Genomic DNA, 22,839 nt, shown 5'->3' on the forward strand with positions numbered 1-22,839 from the left:
AATTATTTTTCATCGATTCCGTTTTTTGAGATTTTTTATTTAATTTAAAAATAATTTTGTTTTTAATTTCCACCCCTTTCGTGTGAACTCCAAATAAACACGTGATGTGTCCCTAACACGCGATTTGTGACGTCACAATTGTCTCACGCGAACGCTTTTAATTTAACAATTTGTTTTGTTTCGGTTTTGATTCAATTCTGGGTGGCAGAGAATGTAGAAAACTTTGATTTTTTGTCTAGTTTCAATTTTGTTGTTTTGTGTTTATTGGGGAAGGATAAACTAACAAAATATTTTAAGATTTAAATTTAAAAATTCGTGTCAAAAATTTTGTAAATTTATTTAAAAAATTTCTTTGATGTTTAACCATTTATTTTGGGTTAACCTAATTTAAAAATTATTTTATTTTATTCTCACGTTTTTAGAAATAAATTTACGATATCTAAACTCACTGAACTAAAAAATTGATTCTAAATATTTTTGTAAACTTGCCAACATGATTTTGTTTAACCCAAAATTGCTTATTCGAGCGATTAATTCCTGATTATGACGTCATATCACGTGATGACAGATGTACTGGAGGTATACGCGTGACGCAAATTTATTTTTTGGAAAACAATTTTTTACTTTTTTAAATAAGTTAAAACTTTTGCAACTTATTTGATTCTTTTAACTTAACATAACGGTACAATGTAACTTTAAACCAGCTTGTTACATTAACTATGCTAATACATTGACAAGATGTCTCCTTAACTTTTATTATTTTGTTTTATACTTGATTAAAATCATTTATAACCTATTGAAATATTACTTAAGTTAAAAACTCAATAAAATTCACCTAACTTTAGTTTTATGCGACTCACACTCTAACTTAACCCACTACGGCTCTATATTTACCACTTTACCCCAAAAATTTGAACAAATCTTCAGTTTTAACCCCAATTTTTTACCCCCAACCCTTTAAAGTTATGTTAACGAGGGTTACCCGATCCCTGGCTATCAGTTTAAAGTGGAAACACACCCTGACGTGGCGTTAAAGTTACCAGCACCGATACTCGAAAAGTTTGCACAAATTTAAAACAAACAAATTTTGTTCCGGTTCCCACAATTCGATACCGGGGGCGTGGCGGTTACTACGGTAACGCGAGACCCCTGTTGTCATGGTGATAGGAGGGTATGTTTGTACTCCTGTGTTTGGGTTTTATGATATTTGATATTTTGTTGAATTAGGGAATGTCAGGAATAACAAAGATTTATAAATCGCGTGTAACAATGTTCCATTGTTTGACGTCATAGATAAAGTATTGTTTGGTTGCATTTAATGTTAGTTTAAGTTAATGTTTTTTTTACTTTATTTTAATTATTTTGGATTAAAATCTTTTTTTAGTTAATTTTTAATTTTTTTTTTGTTTTTTTACTGCTTCCAGACATTCCAAACTCATTTTAACTTTCAATTTCACCCAGAAGTGGTTTTAGGAGGTAAATTTATGGGGCGTGTGTTCAATCACCCATATCGACCCCACCTCTATTCTAAAAATCTGATCAAATAAAATTCTCGAATATTTTTTCGTTTTTTTCCCAAAAAGCTTCCGTTTCTGAATTATTTGCACCATTTAAGATATTTTAAAAGTCTGTAAATAAATTGGTTTCGCTTTTATTTTAAAGGGTAAAAAATAAATTTAAAATTTACAAAATTTTCTTAAAATTTTTGTTAATTTAAAATAATTAAAAACACTTTAAAAATTAATTTTTTTGCCTTTTTTTTGGTTTAATTTCGTTTTTAACGAAAAAGCGACGGGTTCTATTGTTACGTCATAAGCAAACTCGTGCAACAATAATAACTTTGTGACGTCATAAAAATAGGTCAAACGGAAGATGGCGCTATTGACCTTTGGTCTGGGTTCAAGTTTTTGTTTAGAAATTTCGATTTTTTTATGAATAAAGTTTTTGAGTTCAAGACTGAGTTTTTATTCGCGGGAATTGTGGCGTAACAATAACTTATTTGAAACGTAACAATGAAGCGAAAGTAGATTATGTTGTTTTAGTTGTTTTAGTTTAAAAATAAAAACTCAGACTCACGAGGTGATATCCCTTTAAAAGTTAAACATTTTATTTTCTATTATGTCTCTATTTTTAAACCTTGTCATGTAAGTATTAGAGATACTCCAATTTGAGACAAATTTTTAATTATTTTTGGGAAAAAATTGCGTTCTTTGAATTCAAAATAGATAACTAAACTTTATAAATTTATTTTAAACTTGTGATATTTTATAAACTTTGAATTCTTTGAATAATTATTTGTTTAGAAAACATTTTAAATTAATTCCATCCGTTTTACATTATTTCTAGGGTTTGGTTTCATATTTTGAATTATTTTGTTTTGGGTTAAACCGAGAATTAGATAAAAATATTTACAATCTTGTTAATTATTTCCTCTTGATTTCAAAATATAAAATTTTCACCAAAAATTTACAAATTTGAATCGGAAATTAAAATTTTAAACTTTATAAAACAGTTACTTATTTTCATGAAAGGTAAAAACTAAAAACTATTTCAATTTTAATTTAAAACTTGTTTTTATATACTTTAAATTATCAAAATTTTCATAAATTTTGTGAAATATGTCAAAAATTTGATAAAATTAGGCATTCTCAACTTAAGACTAAAGGTTTCTACACTATATGAGGTCTAGGGTTCAATTCCCGACAAAAAAGATAAAAAAGTTAAGTTGTAAACGAAGAAAATTAGTTTTTCGAAAACATTTTTTTTGTTTCGTTTTTATCCGAAAAAAAACACTTTAAATAAAAAGCGAAATTTACTTAAATTTTTTCCAGCTTTACTTTAACTTAAATTATCTTTAAACAAAATTAAAACTTACATTTCAGAAAGAAGAAGAAAAAACATCAAACATTTTGGAAGATTAATTTTCCCACGCTCATGACGTTTCACTCTCCCGGATGTCGGAGTATTGGATGTCATAGTCCCGGATGTTGGAGTCCCGGATGACGAAGGTAAAATCCAATTTTTTGATTTTTCTTCTTTTCTTTTTATATTCCGTATTGGTTGTGACGTCAGGGGTTGTAATGACGTCACCGTTGTGGGAACCCGTTTGTCTTCCAGCAAATCGTTGCTGTCGTCGTTTTGTGGTTGTAACGTCATAGTTGATGACGTAGTTGTTGTTGTGGATTGTGACGTAGGTGGGATGGGATTGTTGTTTGTGGAAAATCTTGATTTAATTTCTAGAATTGTTCGTTTTACTCTCAAAAGTAAATTGTTTAAAAATATTTCGTCCGCTTTTAGTTGGTTTTTGATGTTTATGACGTCATAGTTTGAATAAGTGACGTCAGATGGTTGGCGAAGATTCAAATTATCTTTATTTTCAAATCCTTGATTCTGATTTCTCATATTTTCTTAAGTTTTAAAAAATCCTAAAAATTAAAAACTTTCCTAAAAATCAAATTAAATAAAATATTTTAACCCGACTTTTTACGTGAAAATCCGCGATAAAAAACGTCTCAAATCCCGGCCACGAATCAAAATATTCTTCGTGTTCTGCTGCTACTAATTCTTAACGAATAAATTCAGTTTTATATAAGGAACTGGATCAAATAAAAACTTTTTTCCAATTTTTTTCCCAGACTTAAATTAAAATGATTCACCTGACCTTTATTAAAAGCACGTGGGTGTGTTATTATTCTGTCTCATTCTAGATTTAATAATTCTGCAATCTGAAACTTTTTGGGGTAAATTTAATATTCCTAAGTTCTATTTTAATATTTAATTGAACTCCTGTTAAAAATAGTTAAATACACCCTATTTATTGGGTTTTTTTTTTAACGCAGTAAAATTGCATAAGTTGTAATAAATTATTAAATACGTTTTGTTAAGTTTAAAAATATTTTTTATCGCGAATTGATTAGCTAGAATTTTATTTTTTTATTTTTCTGAAAATTCATGTTTTTTTTCTAAAACCGCCAAACAACGAATTTGCTGGTACCGCAAAAAGACTACACTGCTATCACGTGACCTTATTAAGGAGTAATTGAAGTAAATTAGGGGTTATTGTAAACCCACGATTTGTACAGACTTTCTACTCTAGACTTAACTTTTCTAAATAACCCAAAAACGGATTTTTTTTAATAATTTTTGGTTCTTAAAATTTTATTCAATTTTATTTTATTATCAGATATTTATTAAATTTTTGCTTGAATAATTTTACAATATACTTCCCAACCTTAATTTGACTTTTGTTAGTATACAAACCCGGTCATTTAATAAGGTTTCACAATATTTATTCAAATATTAAATTCACCATTTTACAGGCCTGTATATTAGTATTATTGTAAGGCTTAAATAACTTTAAAAAATCCTCCCTGAATTTTTAAACTTTTTTCTGCAAATTTTCTGTTTGATCCTAGTTAAGAATTTAAATCTAAAATATTCCGTTGCTTGGTAACAAAATATTCTCGAAATGCGGAACGTTTGTTTTTATTATCTTTGCGATTTTAATATTTAAAACAATGTGTCGATGATGACGTCACGCTGGGTCATTGTCACGTTATTGTCTTTGTCGCCCTAGTAACAAACGAAAATGAAAACAACGCGAGACTTTTATGATTTTATTTCTGCGCAAAACTGTCGTTAACCTAAAAACTATTATTTGTTTAATTTCAAAATTTAATCACTTTTTAAATTGATTTTTTTTTTCTAAATTAACAACAATTTTATAATACCAATATAAGGGTATATTAAGTGTCGAAAACTGTTCAAAAACCCGCTCAAATTTAGGGTAAATTTATGTTTTTACCCTTTCTCTAACGCATAAACCTGTGCAAATAAAAGTGAAATTTTGGGTTCACTAAATTTTTGGCTACTTTGTATACTGGAACTGAAGCGTTTCATACAAATATGTTTCGAGTTATCGAAAATTTATTAACTTATTTTGGTTAAAAATTAGGTTTTGAAGTTTGTAGTTAATTGTATTTACTTTTTGTCAGTTTAAATCCTTTGGTTGGTTAATTAATGCTAATTAGAACTTTAAACAAGTAATTAAATTATGTAAGAATAAGTAATCGTAAACTTTCTTAACTTAAATTATTTTAAAACCCTGGTAAAAATTTAGCTATTACCAAACTTACCTTTGACCTAACTTTCCTATATCTAGCGTAAAGACACTTACTTACTTTCACAAATCAAATTTATTTCGAATTTTTCAGATTTCTAACAAAACTTTATCAACCTCTTAACTTAAAATTAACTTCGGTTTACTTAAATAGTTGTAAGCAACAAATATCAGAATTTGTTAAGGTCTGTTTGATTCGCAAGCCTCGTTTGAAATTGTCAGTAGTTTAGATTCTAATCCGAAATGTTGGTCTCCCTTTTTCAGTCGTCTCTGTTGTCATTCTTGCTTTGCAAAATGTTCAAAAATTCGGTTCCAAAAATTCGACGAAATTTAAATATTTTTTATTTTCGTTGTTTTATTTTGTAACAAAAATGTTACAATCTGTGTCGTAAAAAACAACCTTTTTATCTAGAAATCGGATTTAATTAATTATCAAATTATAAACTATTGTTTTCTTATAATAATTAGCTTTAAAAATTTTCCAAAAATTTTAAACTATCTTTGATTAAATTTTAATTAATTAGTTTAATTAAATTTTAACATTTCCGCCTTTTAAGCAAATTCCAACAATATTTAACCAACTTTACTTCGAACCACTACAGAAGCTTTTCTTAAACAAATTCGAAATTTCAATTATGTTATAAATCACTGACAACGATTTAATTTCTATCCAAACTTTCTCGAAATTTAACTTTAAGTAAATGTTCGAGAATTTTTGTGAATCAAAAACTCAAACAAAGGCGGTATCTATGATGTCACAATCACCATAAATCAATCCACTTATGCTAACACTCGCTAAGCTAATTACACATCGCTACCGTGTGTTATCATTTATGACGTCATAGCTAGGTCTACTGCCTTTCTGACGTCATCAATAATAAGGCGCGCGCACTTTGACGTCATACAGCGTTTAAGTTCGCCCACACTAAGATTGCAACATCTTTAGTCGCGACAAATAAAATCGATTATGACGTAATAAGTAAACGCGCGAGTTGTTAATACGTAGTAAGCGGTCACGTAATGTTATGATGACGTAGGATTAGTGGAACAATGGTTTTAATTATGACGTTTTAACCTGTAATTATTTGAAGTTTAAAACTATTTTCGTGTTCGCTTCCGCATTGGAACAAAAATCGCGGATTTAGACAATCAGCGAATATGACGTCATAGTTAACTTGGTATTTTAATTTATGGTTTGTTCTAGATTTTAACATTAAAATCTTAATAATTTTGTCTTTAAAACTAAAATAATTTTAGGTCAAAATTTGAAATTTTTTTTCATTTTAAATAATTTAAAAAAGGCAAATTTTTGAGGAAAAATCGATCAAAATCTAAGATGTGATGTTTTTATTTGACAGCTGCAAGTTTTATTTGAGTAACTTTATCCTCGAAAACTTTTTAATCTTTTAGATTGTCTGCAAATAATGCTCCCAACTTTAATGCACATTTTGGTAAATCTAACCCTTTCAAAATTTTACTCTATGCTGTAACACTAAACTTGGCAACTTAAGATGACTTATTTCAAGGGTTTTTATTTGTTGCAAATTTGTTAAAAACTTGTCGAAACACGAAGTTAGGTGAACGACACTCATAACAAGATATTTAAATAAATTTTAATGCTAGGATTTTCCTTTAAATTCCGATGTAATAAAATCTTATAATGGCCTGATATAAAAGCGGGCTTAATAAAGTGAAATAGAAGACGATAATAACTTCTCTGATGCCCTAACACGGCCCTAAAATCTTGCTAAACATATTTTAACATTTTTCATCGTAAAGAGAAAATTTCAAGCTAAAAAAAACGTTTTTTTTTACATTTTTTCAACGTCATTTCTAAAGTGTCTACCTGTATATTACGTATATATATATGAAAATATGTAATTAACATTTTTAATTGAATTATAAATTAACTTTCCTTTCATCGGTCCTAAACATAAATTATATGCAGCCAAAGAATTCCCAATTGACTGATATTTATGATGTCATAGTTGCAACATCGTCTTGAAACCTTCTACCTTTCATAAACAGGTTTAAACTTTCTAGAACTTAAAACTAAAACTTCAATTTTTTTCTGAGTTTTGCTTGTTTTTGGCTAGAAAAAAACTCTGGTAAATACAAATTATTTTTCCTAGTTCTGTTTCTGCCTATTAAACCTATTTATACATGTTAAATCCACTACAGACCTGAATAACACACGATCTATTACAACTATGTATGATTGATAGTAGTAAGCTTAAGCCCTGTATGTTAAAAAGTTTCCTCAAAACTCGTTTCCTTCTCTGAGTGGCCCCTTCAACATTTTTTACCAATTGCTATTTCGTTTATATTTCGTTTTTTCTCTGGGTAGACACTTCTAGTTTCGCTCTTAAGGAATTTACTAATGTGTGTTTACTCTATGACACAATGCGAGATTATCACTTGTTTTTGTCGTCACTAGGGGGGGGGGGTATTTAAAGATTTCCGTTTTGGTTTGCCTAAAATTAATTAAATTTGCGGATTTTTTTAAAGTTTTTTTTAATTGTTTAAATTTGTGATTTTTTAAGCAATAATATTAATGAAATTTGTAAGATTCATAGTTTCTTAGTTAATATTATTGCTTCTCAATTTAAAAAAAGCGATAAATTTCTATAAATTGATATCGTTGACACGTTTTCATAATATTATCTTTAATTTGGTATCAAATTTCAACAAAAACTTCAGTTTTTTTGTTTAGATAAAGGTTGTAAGTGTACAATAACAGCTGTAATGCGTTGTGTTTGTCGAATTTGTGTCCTTAATGCTTGATTTAGATCGAATTTAAATGCATTAGTGGTTAAGGTGATAAGATAACGTGTAAAATATTAAAACCTAAGTTAAATTTCAAAATTCGGAAATAAATTAAATTAAAAAAAAAAATTGTTAAAAAAAATAGTAAAAATTTTAACACTTTTTAAAGCTTTTAATTCTGATGTGATCACAATTGATTTTCTATCAAAGAGTTTGATTTAAAATTGTGTTTAATTGGCTGAAAGTGACAAAACAATTTTCCCACCTTCTCTGTTTAGACATTTTGGTTGGTCACCTTTTCGATGGACCTACTACATAAAGTGGGCAAATTAGGTTTAACTATTTAAGGGGCGGTCATTTTATTTAACTAATGGGTTTTTAAGTTTGGTTTTTGTAAAATAAAATTTTTTTGATTTTTGTTTAAGTTTATTTAGGATTTTTATAATAAAAGTAAAATATATATTGAAGGACTCTAAAGTTGATTTTTTTTAAATTATTTCTTCTAACAAGTTTAAGTTATTTGATATTTAAAAATTAACCCCATTACCCACCTTTAACCCCTCCCTTACCCTCCTAAACCCACAAACAATCTCCAGATGTTTAATTTACCCCCAAAACATCAAAGTTTCATGTTTTCTCACTTCAAACAAAACTAAACAAAAAAAATCACAAAAAAGTGTCGTCTGCGACCAACTGTGACGTAGGTGGGTCAGAGATAAATGAAAAGCCGACAATCAGGTCGTTTGTCGATGTTTAACTCGGTTTTCGCTTCGTCGAATTTGGTCATAAACAAAAAATTCGATTTCGCTTGTTTGGCGGGGAATCCCCGGGTTTAGAACAACAAAATGTTGGAGGTTTAGTTCGAAAGTGAAAAAGTTGTTTTGAGAAACTGAAAGTTTAAAGATTTGTGGATTTTGGGTCAACTTTAGCTTTTGTAAACTTGACATTAAACAATGTGATTTATTTTTAAGTTTTTTTAAAGTGTTTAAAAATAGGTTTTTAGTGGATTTTTTCAACTAGCGTAAATTAAGATTTGTTAATTCAAAATTTTTAAATAAATTTGTGCAATTTTTTAATTACTATATGAGAATAATTATGAAATATTTAAAAATTAAATTTTTTTTTTTTTTTATTTAAAATTAAATACCCAATTAAAAAATATTTGAAACTTTATAATATTCGCCTTTTTAAACTTAATGTTTAACAGTTTTAAAGGACAATTTAACCTTGATAAATTAATTTTTTTCTTTTCATCGAGTCTTAAAATTTAATTTATCTTAAAACCCCAAAGATCGAAAGCGAAAAATTGTTAATTCTAAAACCAACATCGGGGTTAGAAAGGTGATCTTTGAAGTCGCGCGCTAAAAAGTAATTTACCCCATAAAAGGGGGTAAGCACTGTGGGTGGCTGGGAGTCGGGGTGAAATCAAACCCCGTTTTTCCTGTTTCTATGGCAACAAATCACTTGACCCCACTTTTAGTTGGGGTTTAAAATTATTAAAATTTGATTTTGTTTGTTTTGAAAATTTTACTTTTGAGTTATCGACGACAAAACGGGGTCAAAGGTCAAACTTTTTAAGAAATATTAATTTTAATTACAAAAATTTACTTAAAATAGTAATTAAAAATAATTACAAATAAATACAGGCATTTTTACAATAAATTTACGTATACAATTACGTAAGACCGAATTAATTTTAATTTTATATTTTTAAGACAAATCAATCTATTTTTAAATATATAATTAATTTTAACCAATTTTAACCAATGTTGCAATACATATAATTACAATAAGGACCACTTTTAATTCAATTATTCTCCTCAATATGACGTCATATTACTAAAATAATGATCAAAGTTAAATTTTAATTGTTGGGTAATTTTAAAATCTAAGATCAAAGATTTAGAATTTTTAATATTAATATGAATGGCAGTTTTAAAATCGCGTTTTTAATTTTAAAGTTTTGTTTTAATTACAGTTTAAATTCTGGCGCAACATCAGTTATATTTCAGTTGTATGGTGACGTCATTTTATATAAAATAGATCATAAAATCTAAAAAAAATTCTTTGAAAATATTTTGGCAAAGTTTTAGCGAAAAATTTAAAACTTTTTTATGTAAATATTTTTATAACGAAACGCAGAACAAAATTTAATTTAACAAAAATATCGCAAAAATTTAATAAATTTTTACAAAATCCTCAACAGCGTTGGAATTTTAAATTCACATCGATTCGCGCACTAATCTTTGAGGATAAATTTTTAATATTTACAAATGCGGCCGCAAAGTTGACGAGCTGTCAATCAAACATTATTCAGCTGAGTAAACTTGATTGTAACATCACTACATCGTTTATTTCGTCATTAATTTGATAAAAATCAAACAATTTTTTCGGTTTCGAGGACTTTGAAATTTTACGAAAATTTTTAATCGAATTTTAAAAGATTTTTTAATTATTTTTAAATTATTATTAATTAATAAATAAAAATCGCCATTTTCTGCCTAACGTTTTTACATTTAGTGTCAATTTAGTGACTGGTTCTTTATTAAAAGATTTGTAAAAATATTCTATTTTACTTAATTATTTTTCGCGACAATTTAAAAATAAAAATTTATTTTAAAAATTTAAATCTTTATGCGATTTTTAGTATTAGGTTTTTAACACATTAAAAATTATGATTTAAAATACAATTGTTAAAAAAATTGTTTAATAATGACCCATTGTTATAATAATTAAACAATGGATTAATTGTCTTTAATTGTTATTATTTGAAAATTTTTTTTTTTTATTTTCAAAATTTAAATCTTACCTTTCTGTATTTGGGGACGAAAAACGAAATCTTATATCAGCCTAATTTTAAAACTTAAAAAAGCCTAAATTTACTAAAACTTTCGAATTAAAAAAGAAATTATTTAAAGTTTTAAAACTCAAAAATACTGAAACCTAATTAAAAATTTTAGTTGAAATAGGAATTATTAAAGTAATTAATTTTTTTAATTAAACTTCTTAGAAATTTAACAAATTTCGCTTTCCTAATATTCTAAGCTTTTCTATCGTATTTGCTTTGTAAAGGGAATTCTAGAATTCCACGAACTAAACCGCTCTTATGACATCACAACCACATGTTCGAAATATTAATTAAAAATTTTTAATTATCTTTTCCATTCTCCCATGACAAAAAAAATTAAAATTTTTGATTTTTTTTCTTTTCTTTCGAAGCGAAACTGAAAAAATATTCAAAGGTCACGTGATCTTTGTTTGTATTTTTTTCCGCAGTGTGAGAAAAAATTAATTAAAATTTTTGATCGAATAAAAGTCATGATTTTTTGAATAAAATTTGTAAAAATTTTGATTTCATTTTTGGATAAAAAATCAGCAAATTAAAGATTTGAAATTTTTTCTTTTTTATATCGCAAATACTTGAATATGTGGTTTAATAAATCTTATATAAATATTACGATTAAAAGTAGATTTTATTTTTGTTGTAAACCTTAATATAAATATATTATTTTTAATAAAAACATGTTTTTCGTTTTTATCAAATAAAATGGATTTTTTTTTGAAATTTATTTCTGTCAATCAAGTTGTTGTTATTATAAAGCAATTGTGACGTCATAACATGTATTGTTGTCGTCATAAAAGTCATATTAAAGAGATTTAGGAAAATTTTATTGAATTTTTGCAAAAAATAGAATTCGCAGACAAATAAAATCGAAAATTAATTAATTTTTTTACGATTTTTTGATCTAATTTTTATAGAAGGTTGAAATAATATTTTTATTTGATTTAACATCTAATAAAAATTAAAAAAGTTGTTAAAATAAAATTTTATATCTACTCCTGTAATGTTTTATTATCTTAGAATAATAAAGTGTAAATTTTATTAAATTTTATTTATCAAAAAGGGTAACTTTTTTCATATCATCTTAAACTAAATGGTTTTTATTTTTGTATTGGGGAAGGGTGTGCTGTTATGACATGTTTAAGCTATCTGTAAACACCGGGCTTAAGGGCGAATAGTGTGACATTGGTGCGGCTCGAACCTGAAACCTTTTGGCTCATAGTCCGACGCCATGACCGGTTCAAAAGTAGTAGTTTGTTGGGTGTTAGCGACACCACCCGGCAAACTATATTAAAATTTTTTTAATAAAATAATATTGCACGCGTACATTTATATTTTATGCGATATTTAGTAATAGGTTAAAACACATTAAAAATTTTAATTTAAAAAGCGATTGTTTAAACAATCGTTTAGTAATAAACCATTGTTATAATAATTTAAACAATGGATTAATTGTTTTTGTTTATTATTATTTGTTGTTAATATTATTTTATATTTTTATTTCCAGAAATTAAGAAAAACATCAGAGTGTGACGTCATAGTTAAACCTTAACAACAATAACAAAGCGCTATGTGACGTCATATCCGGTAGGTTGGTATAGGGAGAGTAAGAGTTTTGTTATTAATATTTTGTGCTCGGTTTTAACAACTTTTTAAGTTTTTGTTAAACCAAAAATTTGATTTAGTCTCAGTTTAAAATTATCAACAATTAGTAAGTTAAGCTCGCGCGTATTTAATATAATTAAATAAGCTTAATTAACCAAGTTTTTAGTTACTGTATATAACAAACTTTGGTATTTATAAGCTACAGAAATTATCAAAATGTAATTTTCTTAAAGGAAAATGTTATGTTGTAGTTAACAGTTTGTTGTATAGTTAGGTTAAGATTTTGTTATTTTAGTTATTATTAAACCGACATAGTAGGACTTGGTTATAATTAGTTTTGTATTAGTTTATTATAACACAGAATTAAGAAGGTATACATTTTTATGTAATGAGTTTTTTTTTAATAGTTTTTTCCTATTACCTTAAAGCGGTACATTTTATATTTATTTAAAAAGGGTGTGCAGTTGTGACGTGTTTAAGCTATCTGTAAACGCTGGGCTCAAAGACGAATATTGTGCCATTGGTGGGATTTAAACCCACAACCTTTTGGCTCGTAATCCCATGCTATGTATATACCGTAAAATATTAAGCCTAAGATTGTATATATCTTTCAAACCAAAGTTATTTTGTGAGTTTTTTAGATTTTATAATATAATCATCTATACCATTGCATAACAAACTGACCAATTGGTGCCCCCATGGAGACAACCGATCCCCCTTTATCCCCACTAGGGGAAGGCATCGACGCCCACCGGAACCAATCAAAACTTGTCCGTAAAACTTCTGGTCTCAAAATCCCGGTCGGATTTTTCTCGATCATCCGAACCATCCAGGTGGACTTCAAACTTCCCAACCAAAATATTTTAACGATCAACTGTGTTGGGAACCACACCGTCGGTCAGATCAAACATTTGTTGTTGGTAAGTTGGTGTTTGTGACGTCACATATACGTCATTGTAAACATAAAATTTTTGATGACGTCACAATAGCGTTCTTGTAAACACACAATGCTATTTTACCTAACAAACTATTATTTTATTTAACTTGGCGTCATTACGTAATTATGACGTCATTGTCAGCAAACAACGCTGATGATGACGTCATTATTACATTCTCAACAACTTTTTTACGTAACAGTTGCAAACCATTATTATATTATACTTGACGTCATTGCTTAATATTTTGATGACGTCACTTAATTACGTCACACACAGCTTACAAATAGTGTTGTACTTAAAATTGATGTACCATATTATGACGCCACACAGGATAGAATGCGCGACAAGTACCCGGAGTTCGAAAAGTCATTGGAGTCGAACTTTATCCTCACGTACGAGCAGGATGAAAGAGTTTACGAGATTTGTGATCTTCAGCAAACTTTCCAAACTCTCCAGGTTGTCAACACATGGACCAAGGATCAGCTGAAAGGAAAGCTGGACGTCAAGTTTGCAAGGTGGATTTTAAGTTAAAATTAGAATTATTTTAAAGTATCAAAAGGGTTAAAAAATCAAGTATTAAAATATAATATTGGTTTTAAATCCATTAATTTTATAATTTGGCCAAGTATTTATCTGGTTTTTGTATTTATTTATCGTAGATGTGGGAATGTTGACTTTAAGACTTAAACATAGAGTAACATTTGTTACCCCGACCCAGTCTTAAGTTCTCCTTGGCAGTTTGGGATATTATAGATTATAATTGCTCGATAGTTAAGCTGCTGATTAAGTGCTAGCTCAGCAGGAGTTCATACCGTTTATACCGCCTTACTCAAGGGCGCTACGGCATAAGAGCAGTGGGGATTGAACCCACGACCTTATGTAATAAAATCAAATGTTCTAAATAACCCTTTTTCGTAATACTTAATTCATTTACAGAGTTGAAAGCAATGAAGAAAGGGTTTTCAACCTCAAATTAGGATCTTTAATGAACGTGATTTGGGGAAAATATGACTCAAGGTCACAGAGGTTAACACAAGAAGAGGACGAAGTTTATCTAACTCGGAGGAAGTTTACAAATGTAAGAAGAAGAGCGCTGAGGACGAGGGTTGTGGATAATTATGCGATGGAGCCGGATTTGGATCGAACTCCGCTCCCGCCTCATATTGCAAGAAACGTGTTGATTGACGATCGGTAGGTTCGAATCCCGGTGACGGTTATTTTCAAATTTTTTTTTATTTTAATTAAAAATATTATACCCGCTTTGTATAATGTATTTACAGTTTAAATAGGTCTATTTTTTCTGTAATTGGTCTACTTTTACCTTAAATTAAACTTTTTGGTTTATTTTTCCTTAACATAGTCTATTTTCTCTCTAATTGGTATTTTTACATTAATTTTCCTTATTTTTTTATTCGACAAACCAATTAATTTTAGTAGGTTTATATCAATTGTGTTTTTATTTAGGATTAGCATCTGTATATATGGTCCGAGTAAGAGTAGTTCAACTATGTTGGTTGGTATTGATAATACCCCTGTTCAAATTATCGACGAGTTCTTTGAAGGGTTCGTTGTATATAAACAATAATAAACTTGTTTTAAAATTAACTTAAATTTTAACATTAAGTATTTTATGCCCATTAGGAATTTTAATAATATTTTATTTCACAATTTAATTGTATAAAGATTTAATTTAATGTAATAACTGAATTTTGATATTAAGATTTTTTTCATTTATTACATTTTAATTTTTATGACAATTAAAACTTAATTTATTTGACTTTAACATGAGATTTCTTTTTTTTAGTCTGACTCCTGCTCGTAAAATAGCTTTCGGCATCGTAGCTTCATCCAAACCATCTGAGTTTGTCCTCAAAGTTTGTGGGATGACTGAATATATTTGGGGGACCAGGGAAATTATGGATTTTGTTTACATAAGGAAGTGTATTGCAAGGGTAAGACTTTAGTTTTAAAGAAGATTAATCAGTTTTTGATTAATGTCCTTTTAGGTCCACCAGGTCCTTTTATCCTCACTAGGGGAGGGTCCCAAATAATTCTTAATGTGTTAAATTAGATTTAAACACCTTAAAATTTCAATTTTTCCAAAAAATAAAATGAAAAAAATTTTGCAGCGAATTGACCCTCAACTTGCCGTATGCCCTCCTCCGTCACAAGAGGGCGATGACCCGCTCCCAGTTCATGACCCCGACCACTTGGTGGACGAGAGCACGGGGGTGACCGAGAACCACCAACAACTGACACTAGATGGCGGTAACAAAAACCACACCGAAATTGTAGCTTTTTCACTTTGGGACATGAAAAGAAAATTTCGGGTTAAAGTGTTAGGTGGGTTGTGACGTCATCATATTTTGATTGTGACATCATCGTGGTTTAAATGTAACGTTATTGTTTTTGGACTTTATTTTGTTTTATTATGACATCATAATTCTATTTGACATTTCAGGCATCGACTACTTAACAATAAACCCGGATGTAGGGTCACCTGACCTCATCTACGTCATGATGTCATTGTACAGAGGTCGTCAGCTTCTCGCTTCACCGGTCACGACCAACCCCGTGCCTTTAAACGACGACCTCAGGTAATCACGTGTTGAATAATTTTTCTTAAAACTGAAAAAAATGGGTTTTTAAATTACAATAGTATTATAACATCTTTTAACGAATTAAAAATATGATTTTTTTTTCTATATCACTTTAAGGTAATAGGTTTTATATTTTTAATGAAAAAGGGTGTATTATTGTCGTGACATAATTGAGCTGTCTGTTAACGCCGGGTTTAAGGGCAAAAAATATGGCATTGGTGCGACTCGAACCCAAAACCTTTTGGCTCGTATTCCGATGCCATTGCTAGTACTCCACACTACCGGACATAAACGTAACTCAAAGGCTTAATAGAATTTATTTAAGTTACTTTATGCCTTATATAGATGGTATACTTGGCATTATTTTGACATCCAACTCCGTAATATTCCAAAAGAAGCTTCCATTAATCTCAACATCATCGGAATATTTAAAACAACGCCACCACGGGTCAAAACAGGGGTCATGGAGCGGAACGGGGAAAGTCACGTGGTCTTAAGATGGGCTAATATGCAAATTTTTAACCACAGGTACTTAAAAAAATTTTATCTGATTTTTTTAATTTAAAAACTTGAAAACTTGCTGTTTAAAAAACTTATATACGTCACAAATGTACTATGACGTCATACTAATCGGCCAGTGTTTAAAAATGAACTATAATTTTTCATTTTTTTTTATGAATTTACTGTAAATTGTTTATGGTTATAGATCAGTTTTATGCACAAGTAAACAGACTTTTAAGACTTGGCCGATGACGTATAATGATGACGTTTCGTTCGAGACTTTTACCGGAACAACAGCGCCGAATGTGGTCGGAAAATCAACCGCCAGTACCGCTGAACTTTATATTGAGGTAAATCTAAAAGAAAATTTGTTAATAAAATTTTTTATTTTTAAAGGTAATAAATTAATATGTATTTTTTAATTTTAATTAATAAAAAAAAAAAATTTTTTAGTTGGATTCTTATCTGCACCCAGTTGTTTTCCCGAATGGAGGTTGGAAACTTGCGGATCAAGAGCCGGAGGAGACTCCGCAACACGGATCAATTGCTTGGAAGAGATTGGAGGAGTTGTTTCAGTCCGACTCCCTAACGATCTTATGTGATGAGGACAAAAGATTACTTAGAAGATATAGGTGGGTGATTTATAGAGGGGACCACAAATGGGATTGTTTTATAAGGACCCCTATTATAACCTAGAGTTTGTGATTTTTTTTTATACGCGATGATTATTAAAAATTACCCAAAATTGACTAAGATCCATTTGGAGATGCTTACCAAATATAATTTATCTGAGCGTTTCATTGATTTGTTAGCTTTTTGTACTACTAATACTTCATTTATATACATTTTGGTCGGCAGCGTGGTGTAGTGGTAGGAACACTTGCTACACCACCATAAGGTCATGGGTTTAAACCCCACTGCTCTCATGCTGTAGCGTCTTTGAGTAAGGTGCTATAAACGGTATAAAAGTCACGGGCAACTTGAGACTGGGTCGGGGTAACTGATGTTACTCTATGTTTAAGTCAAGCATTCGACCTTCCCACATTGAAGATAAAGATATATACAAAAATTTTACATTTAGATCTTATTGCAAGGGTCGGGGTAATTCTCTTCCTAAAGTTTTGCAATCAGTTGAGGCTGCAAGTTTGGATAGTATTGTCAGCATGCATGCTTTGCTTGAGAAGTGGTCGAGCATTTCTGTGGAGGTAATTAGTTTAAAATAAATACAATCTTACAGCTTGTTATTATATATATTGTAATATACATAAAAATTAAAAAAAACATTAAAAATTAAATATAAGAAAATATGAAAATTGAATGTCTATAGATTGTTTTGGAATAACACATTTTACTTTTTAAAAAAACACTAAGACTTTAAATTATTTTTTAGGTGGCTAACATTAATACTATATAAAGTAATGACGAATAATAAAGTTGTTAATTCTTTTAAGGTTGCATTAGAGTTGTTAGACTCTCAGTATGTTGACCAAAAAGTTCGAAGTCTTGCAGTTCGTACTCTCAAGTTTTTGAGTAACAACAAACTTCTTTGTTATCTGCTACAACTAACACAGGTTAATAATTCTATAATTTTAAAATACTAAAAGCTACGATAAAATATTGAACAATATGATTGAGATCTGTTTTTTGCGATACCTGCTAAGATTTGTAAGTTTTGCATGTACCTTTAGTGCGACTTGAACTCAAAACCTTCTGTTTCCTATTTTAATGCTTTTAATTTATTGAAAAATGATTTCAGGCTCTCCAGTTCGAACCTTACCACGACAGCGCCCTCGCCCGGTTCCTTTTAACCAAAGCTCTCCAAAGTAAAAAAGTCGGACATTTTTTCTTCTGGTTCTTGAGATGTGAAATCGAGAATCCACAGGTATGATTATGACGTCATAACTAAATTGAAAAAAAAAATTTAAAACGTTTTAATATTAAATTTTTTTATTTGTGTAATATCCATCCGTTTACATACTCTGTACTTATTTGTACGTTAACCTTAAAATTCAATTTGCTTGTGTAGGTGAGCCAAAGATACTCTGTGTTATTGGAAGCTTATTTAAGAGGATGTGGAAGTAATATGCTGGAGGAATTAACTCGACAAACTTCCGCTGTAAACAACCTCAAAAACCTCTCCTCCCACGTAAGTTGTGACGTCATTGTTCGGTTTTGTGACGTCATTGTATTTTTTAGTGTTACGTTTTATTTGAAAATATAACATTGATTTAAATTATTTTTTAATTAAGAAGTTATTAATTTTTAATTGTGACGTCACATACAGATCGCGATGAGGTTCGGTAAATCAAGCGGAAAAGCTCTGGATGTCGTCCAAGAATCCCTAAAGCGGAACCCGCTTCCGGATCGCTTCCAAGCTCCGTTTGATCCGCGGATCAACGTCGGGAAGGTGATCCTCTCTAGAATCCGGATCATGGATTCAAAGAAGAGACCGCTCTGGTTGGAATTTGAAAACGATGATAAGTTGGCAATAGGGGAAGTCGACAACGTTGTCAGGTAAGTGACGTCACGTTGTCTGGTTACGTTGTCTGGTAAGTGACGTCACGTTGTCTAATGAGTAATGTTACGTTGTCTGGAAAGTGACGTCACGTTGGTATGTGGGTGACGTCACGTTATTTGGTTAGTTAGGTCACGTTGTCAGGTAGGTGAGGTCACGTTGTCAGATAGGTGAGGTCACGTTGTCAGGTGAATGACGTCACCTTGTCTGGTCAGTGACGTCATGTTGTTTGGCGAGTGAGGTCACGTTGTCATGTGAGTGACGTCACGTTGTCTGGTGAGTGACGTCACAACATCACATTGTCTGTTGAATGAGGTCACGTTGTCACGTGAGTGACGTCACCTTGTCTGCTCAGTGACGTCACGTTGTTTGGCGAGTAAGGTCACGTTGTCATGTGAGTGACGTCACCTTGTCTGGTGAGTGACGTCACAACATCACATTGTCTGTTGAATGAGGTCACGTTGTCAAGTGAGTGACGTCACGTTGTCAGGTTACGTAATTTTTGAATGAAAGAGTTCAAGTTACGAATCTGATTTATTTTTGTCTTCACAGAATAATCTTTAAACAAGGAGACGATCTACGTCAGGATATGTTGACTCTTCAGATGTTGGAACTGATGGGAAAGTTGTGGAATGATGAGGGATTGGATCTTCATTTACTTCCATATGGGTGCATGAGCACCGGTAAGTCGCCTTAAAGACTAGTAGGTCATTTTAATAGAAATTGATAACATTTATTGCGTAAGTGTGGGCTGGCAATTACGGATAAAAAAAAATATTATATTAAAAACATATTACAGAAAACTATATTAAAAAGATTTTACCGAAAATAATACAAAAATTTCGGTAAAATGAAGTTTTTTTCGGTAAATCATGCAAATACTAATTAAATCTGTTTAGGTAAAAAAGTTAACTTACAAATATTTTGTCCACTAGGATGGCAAAACGGGATGATCCAAATCGTTCCAAAAGCGAACACAGTTGCTAAGATACAGAAGGAATTTGGTGGAATAATTCGTGGAACGTTTAATGATGACGTATTAAAGAAATGGATCGAAAGAAAAAATCCTGTGAAAGAAAATATGGACGAAGCGACAGAAACTTTTATGTTGTCGTGTGCTGGGTATTGTGTGGCAACCTACGTATTAGGTTTGTGATTATGACGTCATAATTTTTTTGTAAAATTAAAAAAAAAATTTCATCCTACTGTTGTAAAAGTGTGTTCTAATTTTGATTTATATTGTTATAGTAATAATATAAGATTATGACGTCACAGGTATAGGGGATCGTCACAATGATAATATAATGGTGACCGAATCGGGCAACTTATTCCACATCGACTTCGGGCACTTCCTGGGGAACACGAAATCTTTTTACGGGATACAACGGGAAAGGGTTCCATTCGTTTTAACCCCTGATTTCGTATATATGATGGGGAAAGACGATAGTGAATTATTCCAACGGTTTAAGGTGGGATTATTAGTTTGTTGTTTTGGTTTAAAAGTTGTGTAACTAATTGAACTATTATTGAATTTTTGACATTACCTAATACGAGTTTTAAGTTGTATAGCTTTATAAGATTGTTGGCTCATTATAAAACCCAAGGCCAGTTTGAAATTGAGCAAAATTTGACTTTTTGTCAGAGTCTAAATACTTTTTTGTATCCAGTATTAAGTTATACAATTTTTAAACGGTGTTCTCTTGGGAGATTACGCGATTTAGCCTTTAAATAACAAGCTTGTGGCGTTAAATTCAAAATTTTTGATATTTTTGCTAATTGCGTAACGTTGAGAACCAACCGCGAGATGGCGCTCGAGGTCCATTGCAGTAGTTTAAAAATCGTATCTACTATTTCTTTAAATAATAAAAAACCGCAACTAAAAGATAAGAAATAGGTCAAAATTGTGTTCTAAAACCACTAACATAAATATTATATTAATTTATCAGGAGACTTGTGTCCATGCCTACCTAGTAATTCGACGACATGCTCCTTTATTCATCAACTTATTTCACATGATGAAGTCAACCGGGATACCTGAACTTAATTCGGTCAGGGATATAAGATATTTACAGAACGTAAGTTGCTGGTTTAATACGAACACTACATACAATTACATTTGATACAGTTAACTAAGAAATCACGTGATAAAGAAAAGGTGTCAGTACGCGACTTGATGGTGTAAACACGTGATTATGGGGTCTGATAACACTTAGTGTAAACAACAAGATGGCGGAATCGTTATGATACCCTATTATGACGTTGTACTAATAAATGTTACTATTATTTATTATTTTTAATTTTGACGTCATTCTTTCGTCACAGGTGCTGGTATTGCACAAAACGGAGCAGGAAGCGGGAAATCATTTCCTCTCGGAAATCTCCGGAGTTTTACGGAAGAGTTGGACGGTTCAAGTTAACTGGATGCTACATAGGGTAGTTCATTCCGGGAGCTCGTGACGTCATTTAGGAAGTCGATGGCGTCACATCGTAAACTTGTGACGTTATTTTGGAAGTGGATTACCACGTGACGTTATTTCGTGACGTCTATAAAGGAGTAAATTACGTCACGTCGTAACCCTGTGACGTCATTAAAGGGGGAGGGATGACCGTGTGACGTCATTTTAAAGATTTTGTGACGTCGTATTTTAAGTTTGAAGCAATATTTCTTATATAGGTGTCGTAACTTAAAATAATTGAGGCATGATTTTTAAAAATTGTGATCTTACAATTTTAAGATATATTTGAAATCTAATATTACTTTTTACAACGTTATATATTGCATGTTGCAACAAAATAGAGGCCAAAAACCTCCTGTTTAGTCTAGTTATTAAAAACGTAATATTTGGTTTATTAATTTGGAATTATTCTGAATTATGTAAAGTTTATGCATACATTTATTTATAATGAAGAATAATATTAAAAATGATCTAAGGATTTCGAACCATATTTTATTTATCAAATAAATAATGTTGCTATTTTTTGCAAAATTTAACAGTAAAATTAAATAAGAATGCTTAAAATATTTCATTTTGAGTTATACATTTGTAAAATATTAAAATGTAGAAACACTAATAAACGATGGATTTTAATTTTTATAATTAGGAAAGGGTAATAATATAATTTACTATGACTGAACTAGGTCTGTTATAAAGCATAGAAACTTAAAATTTTCCATTAAGCGAAGCGCAAGGAATGTGACGTCATAATTAGTGCGCCTCCCCGAGAAATTCCTTTACCACGAGATCCCGGGTTGTTGCAAAATTTTAATCAAGCTGAGATGCGCTGAAACTAAACAGAGAATTTGTTACCAAATAAGGTCATAAAATGCAGCTAGATTCAACCAAAGTGTTGCAATCTTTTTTAATTAGGCGAGGGAATGTAACGCCTTAATTAGTGCGTCTCCCCGAGAAATTCCTTTAGCACAAAGTCCCGGGTTGTTGCATCATAATCAGAAATTTCTAGTTACCCAACATAGGGCGCATTGTTAACGCACGTCTGGGTTGTTTTATCATAATAAGGCGCTAATTGTTACAAATATTAATTAAAAAATTAATAAATATTAAGATATTATAACAGGTTATTAGTTTGTGTTGTTGTATTAACATTTTATTAAATTGTTTAGAAGATTTAAGCAAATATATTTTAAGTGACATTTCGAAAAGCGCTTTTCACTAAAGCGCCGTCGTGCACGTACACACACATGCAGAGTCACGTGACTTAGTGTTTCGTGGCAAATTCAAATTGAAATCGGAATTCTAGTTCATTCTGGATGGACTTTCGAGGTGAGTAGACATGTTTTTGTTGGTGCTTTGTAGTTTGTTTTTTTAAAAGTTTATCAATAACAGTATTAAGTGTGGAATATTATAAGCAGTTATTATTTAAATAAAAAGGATTTTTTGTAAATTTATTGAACCAATACATAAATTTTAAAAGATTTTATTTGTTTTAGAAAA

General features: G+C 30.1%; 2 protein-coding genes across 2 annotated transcripts in view; one reads left to right on the forward strand and one right to left on the reverse strand.

The window, feature by feature from the left end:
• LOC145744611 (protein Wnt-7a-like) overlaps positions 1 to 3,439 on the reverse strand; it is a 15,709-nt gene extending 12,270 nt beyond the window's left edge. Inside the window, exon 1 of the mRNA XM_082562504.1 lies at positions 2,876 to 3,439. Within this exon, the coding sequence (XP_082418630.1) occupies positions 2,876 to 3,402 (527 nt within the window). The 5' untranslated portion in view covers positions 3,403 to 3,439. The remainder of the gene's footprint in view (positions 1 to 2,875) is intronic.
• Positions 2,895 to 21,821, forward strand: LOC145744610 (phosphatidylinositol 4,5-bisphosphate 3-kinase catalytic subunit gamma isoform-like). Its single transcript, XM_082562503.1, has 21 exons — positions 2,895 to 3,008; positions 12,235 to 13,252; positions 13,601 to 13,785; positions 14,207 to 14,461; positions 14,735 to 14,833; positions 15,075 to 15,222; positions 15,400 to 15,613; positions 15,732 to 15,867; positions 16,216 to 16,398; positions 16,577 to 16,721; positions 16,825 to 17,003; positions 17,453 to 17,576; positions 17,823 to 17,942; positions 18,128 to 18,253; positions 18,398 to 18,517; positions 18,656 to 18,885; positions 19,439 to 19,569; positions 19,822 to 20,034; positions 20,162 to 20,355; positions 20,833 to 20,961; positions 21,209 to 21,821. Exons 2-21 carry the CDS (start codon positions 13,031 to 13,033, stop codon positions 21,341 to 21,343), a joined length of 3,288 nt encoding a protein of 1,095 aa, XP_082418629.1. The 5' UTR covers positions 2,895 to 3,008; positions 12,235 to 13,030; the 3' UTR covers positions 21,344 to 21,821.
• The last annotated feature ends 1,018 nt before the right edge of the window (positions 21,822 to 22,839 follow it).

This window comes from Corella eumyota, chromosome 3 (assembly GCF_963082875.1).
Source record: "Corella eumyota chromosome 3, kaCorEumy4.1, whole genome shotgun sequence".
Taxonomy (NCBI): domain Eukaryota; kingdom Metazoa; phylum Chordata; class Ascidiacea; order Phlebobranchia; family Corellidae; genus Corella; species Corella eumyota.

Coding starts and splice junctions, on each gene's coding strand:
- LOC145744610 (XM_082562503.1), top strand. CDS start 13,031: ATGGAGACAACCGATCCCCCTTTATCCCCACTAGGGGAAGGCATCGAC. Junction 17,004..17,452: donor AGATTACTTAGAAGATATAG/GTGGGTGATTTA, acceptor TTTTACATTTAG/ATCTTATTGCAAGGGTCGGG. Junction 19,570..19,821: donor ATATGGGTGCATGAGCACCG/GTAAGTCGCCTT, acceptor TTTGTCCACTAG/GATGGCAAAACGGGATGATC.